General features: G+C 37.8%; 1 protein-coding gene across 1 annotated transcript in view; it reads left to right on the top strand.

Moving 5' to 3' along the window:
- The window catches only part of SPAM1 (sperm adhesion molecule 1 (PH-20 hyaluronidase, zona pellucida binding)), a 4,692-nt gene extending 507 nt beyond the window's left edge, over positions 1-4,185 (top strand). Inside the window, 3 exon segments of the mRNA XM_009586137.1 lie at positions 1-446; positions 1,942-2,031; positions 3,481-4,185. The exon segment at positions 1-446 is cut by the window's left edge and continues 15 nt beyond it. Coding sequence (XP_009584432.1) covers positions 1-446; positions 1,942-2,031; positions 3,481-4,185 — 1,241 coding nt within the window.
- Positions 4,186-11,393: the final 7,208 nt, after the last annotated feature.

Here is an 11,393-nt window from a genome sequence, read left to right as displayed (position 1 = left end):
AGCAGAGAGACCTCAGTCTATCAGAAGCCGAAGCCAGGACTATAGCTAAAATGGAATTTGAAGCTGCAGCAAAATCAATTATGTTGGAATCTTTAAGACTGGGCATAGAAATGAAGCCAAATCGTCTGTGGGGATATTACCTTTATCCAGACTGTTATAACTATGATTACAAACAAAACCCACATAATTATACGGGAACCTGTTTAGATATTGAAATAGAAAGAAATAATGAGCTTAATTGGTTGTGGGAAGAAAGTACAGCACTTTACCCATCTGTTTATCTAGAGACAGCGTTAAGATCTTCCAGAAATGCCCAACTCTTTGTTCGCAACAGAGTTCAAGAAGCCATTAGAATTTCATATGTCTCTAATTCTACTCATCCCCTTCCAGTTTTTGTATATACACGTCCAGTATTCACAGATGTCTATGAGGAATATCTCTCCCAGGTGAGCGGAGCTAGACCTTAAATATTTCAAATTTAAGTGGAAAGAAATTACCAGGTGACACTTATTTAGCAAATATGCTAACTCCTATCAGAAAAAAGTGTGTAGATTTTGTATAAAAAATTAAATCAATTCACCAAAGAAATTTGATCAAATGAAACAGTAAAACGTCTATTTTCAAACCTTCCTCAGGATATTTATCAAATAGTGTTTTATTCTCTGAATAGTTCTTACATGTAGCAAAATACTACAAAGCTAGAAAGCATGTTTAGTACATTAAGTAAGAGAAAAGAAATTTGAGTAACCTCATCCAAAAAGAATTAGTAAAACTGGGCTAGTCTAATGTCTGCTTTTTAGGTTTTAAGAAAAAAAACAATAAAAGGGAGTCTTTCTTTTCCTTAAAAAAGGGTTTAAAAGCTAGTGAGAAAATTCTGTCCTTAGTTGTACTCGAGTAGCTTTCTAAATGGTATTTCAGCATCTCATGGGTTAGTCAAGGTTAGGCTCTGATTAAGGTCTAATCATATTGCGCTTCTGGCTACACTCTTCCCTTCACATTTTTATATACACCCACCCTATCAGAGATACCCCCAATCTGGGGAATCTCTTCCTGGTCATCCAGGCCATGAGGAAGGGGAAGTTAGAGGTTGTGGTCCTGCTGACTGCATTGTGTCTGGTGTCCTCTCACATCCTGGATAGAGCATCACCAGGCATTGCCACACAGCTCCTTCAGGGAGCAAGGGGTGCTGCCAAGGTCCCTGCTGGGCTCCCAGTTAATCATTTAAATCATGTAATCCTTACATTCTTCCTTTTCATGTGTTGTGGCCCACAGTAAGTTGTTTTTTCTCTTGTTCTTTTTCTACCCATAGTCCTCTCCCATCCCAGTCGGGCTTTAAGATTTTGTTAGGGCTGGACTAATAGCTGACCCTAAAAGGAGAACTGAACAGAAACAAATTTCCCAAATCAATCTCTGTAAAGGGCCAGAGCCATTCTCTGGAGAAAAGAGATTCCTGTTGGTGAAAGCTTTCTCTTGCTACTTTTCTGCTTTAGCACTTCCTGGTAACTGAAATTAAGTTTAAAAAAAAAAAAAAAAGAAAAAAAAAGAGCTATGCTTTTCAGCCTCTGCTTCAGGCAGCATTACTGAAACCAGTTACTACCAACTCTGAGTGGCCAGGAGGCAATGCAGCAAAATAAAACTTTAAATGGTTGGAGGAGTGTATGTCATATGCCTAACCACTGCCTCAGTTTTACAGCCTTGTTTTTCTAACCAGATGACATGCATAAATTGGATATAGTTGGCAACATTTTCTGGCATCACCTGTGCAACCCAATCCCAGAATAAAATAGTGTAATTGAAAGCAGAATGTTTGCATCGCGTGTAATTGCTTGCTGTCTTCAAAGCAGTTATTTTGGATATGTAATTTACTACATGCATTATACCTTTTGCCTTTATGTTACAGCTTACTTACATTAGTATGATTCTTTGCACATTTCCTCTCAGGATGACCTGGTAAACACCATTGGAGAATCTGCTGCACTGGGTGCTTCTGGAATTGTGATCTGGGGTGATATGAATTTAACACAAAATAAGGTATGCCAGATTAATTTAAAGCACAAGGAGGAGTCAGTCTGGGAAATTTCAGCTCTAGCCTGTTCTGTGTGTTCTAAGTAGTACTTTGATTAATTTCATTGTAAGAAAGATCTGAGTCAGAAGAGGAAAAAAAAAATCCAATTTGTTTTAGGAAGGTCAAATACATAGTTTGAGAAACATTGTTATAAGGATGTTCAAATAAATCTTTTGAACTAGCTCATTCATACCCAGGCAAGCTAGAAATAATAAACTACTGTATGGCAAGACTCTTCTGAAATCTTCTAAGAGCAAAGAACTGAAACTCTTCAGCGCTGCTGGGCCTCCTGTCACAGAAAGCATGGCCAAATAAACCTCCGCAGCTCTGGAAGGGTCACATTCCCAAAAGCATCCCACTTTGACTCTTTTTTTGTATGTGCCTGTCTTTGAGAAAGTGTATCAGTTGCACCTGAAGCTTTTTTGCCCATTACCCCAATACCAGAACATAGAAGAGCAACAACTTTTATTGCTTGAATTTTGAGATTTGTATGAGCAAATGAATTTTCCACAGCCCGGTCAGACTATGCATTTGTGAACTAATTGCACCTTTTTTTTTTTACAGCTATCCCAGTCAGTAGCCTTTCAGCAATGAAATATTACTGTGAGCCTCACTTCTGCAAGAATTGCATCAACCAAAAATTTCAGGCAGGGTTTTTATATATACCTAAAAGAAAAACAAAAAACCTACATATACCTCAGATTCACTGAAGTGATCTCCACTCTAAATATTAGCTGTATCTATGTGTGATATTAGGCAAATGTCCTAAGGAGACATAGCATCAGAAACAAAGAATTCCCAAAGCCTCTGGTTATTAAACTGTGCCAAGCACACACAGAATATATGCCAACTTCATGATCAATTAGAATGATCAATTCTCTTAGCATACTTTCCATTTGACCATCTTCCCAAAATGCTTTCCATTCAAAAATGCCATGAAAGCTCCCTACTCCTGCAGCGTAGCTATTCAGGTCAGGGGAAAATTGAAGAGTCTCACAGAGATGATTTGATACAAAAATTATTTGTTCAGGCTGAAGAAGTGAGATTTTTTTCAAGATCCCTTCAAACCATTCAAGACACATAAAAAAGAACTTTGATCCTTCATGTAACTTCTTTAAATGCATCTGATTCAAAATGCTACATGAAACATACAGATAAAATGAAAGCTTAAAATTGTCTGCTTTCTGATATAAGTGCTTTCATAACATCTCCAGCAACCACCCAACATAAATTTGCTGTGATCCTTGAGCTATATAGCAACTTCTCAGATAAACTTGCTTCCAACAACCAGTTATAACTATTATCAAAACCTCAGGAGAAACATTCATAGATATCCACTATGGTACTGTTATTAGAATGACAGCATTTTAATGGTTTCCATACTAAACACTGCAGATATGATGCTCTTTTCACAGAACACCTGTAGGACTCTGGACAACTATCTTAGGAGGACTTTGACCCCATACCTCATCAATGTCACGATGGCAGCCAGAATCTGCAGCCAAGTGTTATGCAAAGACTTTGGTGCTTGCGCACGGAAAAAATGGAATTCCAGTGACTATCTTCACTTGAACCCTGAGAATATTGTCATTCAAATGACAAAGGATGGAAAATACACTCTGCAAGGGCAACCAGCGTTTCAGGATCTGCAAACATTCATAGAAAAATTTGATTGCCACTGTTACGCAGGGCACAGTTGTGAACCTAGAGTTGATATAAATGACATCCATTACCTCCATGCTTGCATTTCAGAAGATATTTGCATTCACATATCCTCAAATTCACTTTCTAATATAGAAGCCTCTGAAGAAAAGACCCCGTCTAACAGAACTGTATTTTCATTTACCTCTCAGAGTAAGGTGACATTACCTACACATCCCGAAATAGAAGATTTTCAGTCTACCTTCGGAAATAATATACTCAATATAACAACTGCAGAATATAACACTGTCACAGCTGCCACTGGGTATGATTTAGAAGCAAATGATACTCGTACTTTCAGTAGTTCTTCATCCTGTAAGATAAGGATGTTTAATCTGTTTTGTTTAATTCTGATTTTGAGAACCTTAATATAAATGACCCATAAAAGTGACAATATTTTTTTCCCTGGCTGTGTTTGAAATTCTAAAGGTTTTATTTACACAGAAAAATCATTCCTGAAAGGCATTAAACAGCTACAACTCTGTGGTCTTATCTGTAGCAGGTAACCTTTTCTATTCCATAGGTGACATTTCAGCTTGAATGTATTTCTTCAGTTTAGTTCTATAAACTACTATTTGTGCCAAAGATACACTGGTATGTATATACTGATGTTACCATATGAAAGGATAATCCAGGATAAGGAATATTTTTTTACAGTTTGCATTTTTAACAGTTATATTTGAAAAAAAGAAAGTTGTTGATAATGTTGTTTTGTATACTTCAAATTAAGCCAGTTAAATACATCTCAACCTGGATTTCATTGAGTCTCAGCAGTCAACAGGTTTGATGCTGTATGCAGGAATTAATTTCATTCCATATAAAAATTAGCTCTTAAAAGTATTTGGCTTAACTTTAGATCTGTGAGACTTTGCAACATAAAATTTATCTGATTAATGCAATGTTTCTCCATTTTTCACAACATCTACAGGGACACTGTGGTTTTTCTTTTAATTAAATATTCGTAACTCCTAAAAGGGTTCTAGGATGGAGGAACTAGGACTGGTGACCAGTGCAGGCGGGGAGTGCAGAGGCAGACAGATCTGAGTTGTGACTATTGGCCGGACAAAACAACTGAAAGCCAAGGAGGGGAGATCTGAAATAAGGGGGAGGGCTGGGGAGAAGAAGGGGAGGAGAAAGAGAGAAGGATAAACTGCTCCAGCTCAAATTTTAAATAATGAAGCTGTAATATTTGAAGTCAACATTTCAATATAGTAGCCCTTTATTTATGAAAAGTTAATGTCTAAATTTAGCAGAAAACACATATTATATTCACTGCCTTTGAATTTACAGGTTGTCAGTTTTAACAGATGTGCCGAAAAATAGGTAAAGGCTTTAGATTTAACTTGGAGAAACAATGTTTTATGGCTTTTGGACAATAAGTTACCAAGAGGAAGTGACAATTGTCTCATCGCAGTTATGGTGTTGAGTCCACAAGTCAAAGCTACTTCTGGCATCAATGTTCCAAGTAGAATAATGAATAAAAAATATATATGTAGCAGACTGTCCAGCACAAAAGAAGCCAGCTGGTTTCCATCACCTCTGTAAAAACATATTTTCTTCACTGCAGCTTTGATTTTGGTTATTTGATCTTGAGTAAACAAAAGCCATGGTATGTCTTCTGCATAATTCCTGTACCTGAGGTCCCTCCCTTTCACACTGGACTTGTGATAACCACCAAAGAGTTTCTAAAAACTGGGAAACGTCACTGGTATTGCCTTAGTGTATTTTGTATGACTTACATGAAGTTCTGTTTTTTCAGCAGAATGCTTTAACATGGTTAAAATTTTATGTTGACACACAGAGTTCTAGTTCAAACACTGCACTGCTTTGTTAAAATACAAATTGGCAAAGTTTCCTGAGGTTAGGCTTGTTTGTATCTAGTGCTCTGAAAGACACTGGATCTGTAGCACTTTGTGGTAAGAGAGCTTGCAGGTTCACAAAATCTACAAGTCTTGCCACAAATATTTTTGACTATCAGCCAAGCAATAGCAAGCAGAGCATTTGTGATGAGGAAAGTGTGAAATCACCAGAAAAGGACAATGAGAAGTTAAAATCACAGAAGAGTTGAGACAGAGCACCCAGGACCTCCCAGTGGATGCAGAGAACGTGAACTGCAGAAGTGAAAGAGTGAAGCAACAGGGAACAGGTGAAGCGATAGGACAGACCAGTCTCTTCCCATTCAACAGTTTTCGTCTACCTGATATTTAATACAGACAACCTTTCCCTGAGGCCCACTGTAAAGAAAAAGAAACACAGTAACTGATATGTTAATTAGACCTATCCATCTGATCTCATCTCTTTTTTCTTGAGAGCAGCCAGGATGAGAAAAGTAAAAGGAATGTGAGAGGAAAACAGACTATTGCAATAAACTGTCCACAGAAATGTGTCTTCCTAAGCTGCATCCATAAATATCATTTGGAATATTTATGTTACCTACATGTATCTGCAATCCATGCTTTAAGCCCTACAAACTTGTCATAGTGAGATTCAGGCCAGCTAGGTGCTGTGTAAAATTACAGTATTTTCGAAATACATTATTTTGCTCTGTATTATATTTGGCTTGCCTATATTCTATGCTAAAGAGTCACCATGGAGTCAGCGAGTAAGGAAGGAGAAAGGAAGGAAAAGGGGTGCTATGCCTTGCATTGCTGGTGACTATCTCATGTTCAAAGCCAAACTTGTATTCTCCTAAAGAAGACCCCCCAAAAAAATTCACTTTCCATTCACTGCATTTCCTGTAATCATTAGTTGTCTCCATAGCCTTATAGTTTGTTTCTTATGTTCTTGTATTTTTCAAAAAATTAAATACTAGAGGAACGTTCATTTCACTTGATTGCCTTTCATTATTCTGTACTTCTGTCTTTGAGGCAGAATTCAGGCTGGCAATACTTAGGGACTGGGAAAGGCTAAAAGGGGTTTGAAGAAGTGGTCTAAATGAAAGTCATTTAACCACCACCAGTGCCCTCCTCCAACGTCTAGAAATTTTGCTAAAATTTTAATTGAAATTCTACTTCTCTGTCTGAAGAATCTGGATCTGGTTTATTGTGTTGCTTATTCTGGGACACCCAAAGATATTGGCACTTTTAAGAGAGATTGCTATTGGCACTTACAGAATCTGAACAGAATTGAAATCATAGTCTAGTTCCTGCCTTACAGTTTCTTGCTTCTCTGTATTAAAAATAACAACATGGAGAGAGATTTTGGGAGACAGCCTAGGATGTGACTAACATCCCAAGGAGTCCAACAAAATTTGCTTTAATCCCTGCATTGCACTTGGACACCCTGTTGAATACACAGCAGCAAAGAATTGTGTGGAAGATTTCAGACCTGTGCAATACGCTCTAGACAACTCCCAGACACAGATTAGATTTGTACATGTACCTATCCATCACTTTTCAATACAAACAAGACAGCAAAGACAGTTACATAATTTTAAAACATATTCAGTTATGGAGCATTGATGACCTTTTTAAGAAGACAACTAAATTCCATCCTTCAAGCATACACACTTAAAACTTACTTGAAAGGTTTTCACAGTGTGCTTGTGCAGGCGCCTTTGCACTGGCAGGTACCCATTCTGCCAAAGCAAAACAGCCTTCAAAATTAGGGTCTGAGATTTCAAGACAGGGTCATGAGTTTCATTCCAAAGAATAACATTGATACAAAACAATGTTTATTGCATGGCTTAAAAAAAATACTGCTTTACTAAATAAGAACTTCATCTTTCCTAAAGAAATTTCTTTTTCGTTGTTCTTTCTTGGCAGTTTTTTTCCTGTCCTATTGAAAACCATTGTATAGGTGGCTGGGAACAGATTCAAAAAGCTTATTGGTCTAACTTCATCCCTTATACTTCTAAATGTTTCCTGATATGTGGCTATGCCAGACCCTTCTGTCTATTTTTCTGGAAAGACTCTACTGAAATTTAACCCAGCATCATGGTATTTTTCTTAATGATGACAGTCATGTAAACATACAGTATTTGAGATCAATCGTAAGTTTTTGTGTACACCAGTTAAGGATCTGGGTCTTTATAGAACAGTTCTTTTGTTGTAGGTGTTCTGAACTTTTTGCAGCTACTTTTCTCTTCACTGTCAGTAGTACTGAGGACTGCAAAATCTTCCTGCGTTTGTTGTCCCCTTGTTACATATGAGAAAGTAAAGGGCAAGGAGGTAAAGGGCACACCTATCAATATTAGCATCCTTAAGGGAATAACTTTGGATTTCATTATGTTCACTAATGTGTTACCACCATCATGGTGTATTGATTATAGTTCTCCTTGGCCAGTAGTAATTAGATGACATTTTTCAGTGTATGCTTGTATACCCCTTAGTTGATAACTGAAAAGGTATTTATTGATTAGTAGACAGACAGTATAAAAATTAATGTGAATCACTACTTTACATATTCAGCCAACATTTTGTTTCCGTGCATGCAATTCCAGAGCGTGGTGTTCAGCTGCATATACATGCGGACATCAGACCACATGTATATGCAGTCACCATTCTCTGCCCTTGTTTTCATCTCAAAAAATAGTTTTATTCAACGGAACTTCAAGATACTGCAGAAGAAATATACCATATGTTGGCAGTCTCCTCCTGGAGCACACTGTTCCCACAGGCTACTAGCAGGTTGAGACAAGATAGTAGCTTGCCAGTGTCAAGTGATGATTTCCTGAGGCAGGGACCTAACAACCACCCTTTTAAAGGGAGGCTAAGGGCACCCTACAGCCCCATAATGACAATATTGTTAATGTCACAACAAAGCACAAAGTGCCTTACTGCTGGGACTAATAATACACAGACTTGGGCTGTCTCTAAGTCCTATGCAGTTTCAGTTTTCATGATGCATATACCAAACTTAGGTATCCAAAATGCAGAGTTCCTGAGTTAAAAACCTTAATCTGCCCCACTCTGTCAGTGTAACAATCCTTACAGAAATTCTTTTTCACTCCTTCCTTCACTGGAGCGTAAGAAAAATTAAGATACATACTAAAGAGCCTCTGACGCTCCAGCCAGCAGAGGGCATGGACTACGCACATAGACACTGGTGTGTACATTACAATGCTTTCACTGAAAAGCTCAATACAGTCCTCCTATTCTCCTTAGCAAAGCAGCTGCTTGACTCTGGCCTACAAAGAGAAAAGACGACTAGTCTCTCACTAATGCAGTGCCTCATTAGCAGAAAAAGATGTACGGCTTATTCTACAGGTTTTTTTTCCCAAACATCTGGTATATCAGGACAAACCTGAAAATACTGGAGTGAGACATCACCTCTTCTCATGCTCTCCTCCCTGGAGATTTCATTCAGCTGAAGGCTTCTTCTCATTAAGATCTTCAGCTGTCACTAAAATCCATGCTTAAACTACAGATAATGTGATCTGATGTCTTTGGTAATACTCCGAATAGAGATGTGGGTCCCAAACATCTTGTCTCTATACAAATATGGAAATATCTGGATACGCAGTATTGGTTCAGGTCAAGTTTTGCTTACCATATATTTATATCATCACCACCATCGTCATCTGAAATGTAAGATCCATTGTTACAAATTTTTATAGCACAAATAAGTCTCTGCAATGGAGTAAGCTGCTTTATTATCACTTCAGAGACAGAGCACTTGGAAGACTCAGTACACTAGGTGCTACATGGCCCCATAACACTGCTAAACTGGTCCTGAAGTGTGTAAATCTCAATAGACAAGACAGAAGAGTGAAATATTTTACCAGTGGTTAAATGTTTCCCAGAAAGATTAAGTGGCTTGCCTACAGTCACATGGGATAATGAATTGTGGCCTTCCGTGCCCCAGCTCAGGCTTCTAGCTACGAGAACAAATGTCCTCTGAGCTGCTAATTGTAGCAAGGTAGCAATATTTTTACATACAATGTTCTATTACCAAACAGTCTGCAAAATAAGGAATTGCCTTTCATAATCATATAGTTTCACAAAAGATGTAACAGATTTTAGAAAAATATTACAGATCTTTGAACTTGGACAAACCCTCCAATACTTTTTCATATATTATATTTTGACCCCCTAGACACTGTAAAAAACTTCAGTCAGTGTACAGTTGAATTGATGTTTTAGATTGTATGTGCCCATCCTCTGCCCTCCTTTTATTTTTCCGGAATATGTTACTGTATCTGCAATATATTGTTTCTTTAAGCTTCCATCACTATGAGCCTTAAGCACTATTGCAGAATTTAAAAATTCCTGCAAAAATTCTTGCAAAAATAGAGACTGCTCTATTTTACGTGAGTTTTCCCCTGCGCAGTAATTGGAACTTCTTCATTCACAGAAACCACTCTCACAAATGGATTGTCTTTATTCCACACATCACCAGCTGGGTGGTATGTGGAGATGGGAAAATTCTTATATTTTTCAATTTTAAAGGCAGCCAGAAACATTTCACATATTCACTCAAAATTCAATAATTGCTTTGGCTGAAACAGGTTTTTAAAAATAACAAATACACAACAGAAAAATAAAAGAATAGTGTTTTGCCTGTGAATTATTTCCCGAGGTTCTTTTACCCATCCAACAGAATAACCCATTTCCTCAATTCCTTTTTCACCCATGTTTTCAGTGATCCCCCCGTTATGTTTAGCGTAAATGGTAATCAGCCAGTAAATTTGTGACTGCTGTCTGAGGAGAGGATGTACGTATGTATTGAACGGCCATCCAGCTGCTACCAAGAGGCAAGTAAAACAGCAGAGTTCTGCTACACTCTCCCTCTATGCAGGACCTGATCAGGTTCCTCTCCTTCCCTGTGCCACCAATTTTTAAGAAACTTTGAGAGCTGTACCATGCTCTGAAACTGCTCAAGACACCATCAATGCCTCAGTTTTACGAGTAGCATCCAAAATTCTGACTCTAACCCAAACCACCAAAGCGAGGAACAAAGCGAGTACCCGTATCAAGAGCAGCACCTTACGCTACTGGGGCGAAAAAAAAAAAAAAGCCTCTTTTTGTTTGTTTGGGACTCACCACTTACTTAAATCTGTATGCTTTCTACCAAATTTTATATTAAGAGAAACAATGAAAAATAATTCCCTACCATTGGGTGGCAGGACTAACTCCAGTGTCCAATTTCCTTCTGGAAATGTTCAATTAAATTTACACGGGTAAATAAATGAGCATCCGTAAAAAGAATCTTAGAATTACACTATGAGTCATTTTGACTGTATCTACAACCAGGCCATGAAAAATCATAAAGTTTTTCACCTTTACAGCTAGCCCAGAACCAATTGCTCTTGACAGCATTGTCACAAGAGCTTCCAGTTTTTGTGGTCTGACTGATGCAACCAATGAGATTTGTCACAAATTGCATTCTCTAAAATGCTGAATTACGTCTCTAAAAAGAGCACGAAAAACAAATTTAAAAATGTTTTGATGAATTTGCTGTTTCAATAGTGGAAGTATCAATACTAAATTTTGGAAGTGCCTTGTTTATACCTGTATGAAAGTCCCTCATCCACCAATGCCACCAGCATTGTAACCTTCTAGAGCCTCACATACAATTTCAGCGACAACTTCAGAGACTGGCAGATGGATACAGGCTAGGTCTTAGCTTTTTATTTACGGGGAGAACAAGCCCTTCTCTAATGCTGTGTGGCAAGATTGTACGCTAC

This window comes from Fulmarus glacialis, unplaced genomic scaffold, assembly GCF_000690835.1.
Source record: "Fulmarus glacialis isolate BGI_N327 unplaced genomic scaffold, ASM69083v1 scaffold29969, whole genome shotgun sequence".
Classification (NCBI taxonomy): Eukaryota; Metazoa; Chordata; class Aves; order Procellariiformes; family Procellariidae; genus Fulmarus; species Fulmarus glacialis.
This window is presented reverse-complemented; position numbering and strand designations above follow the sequence as displayed.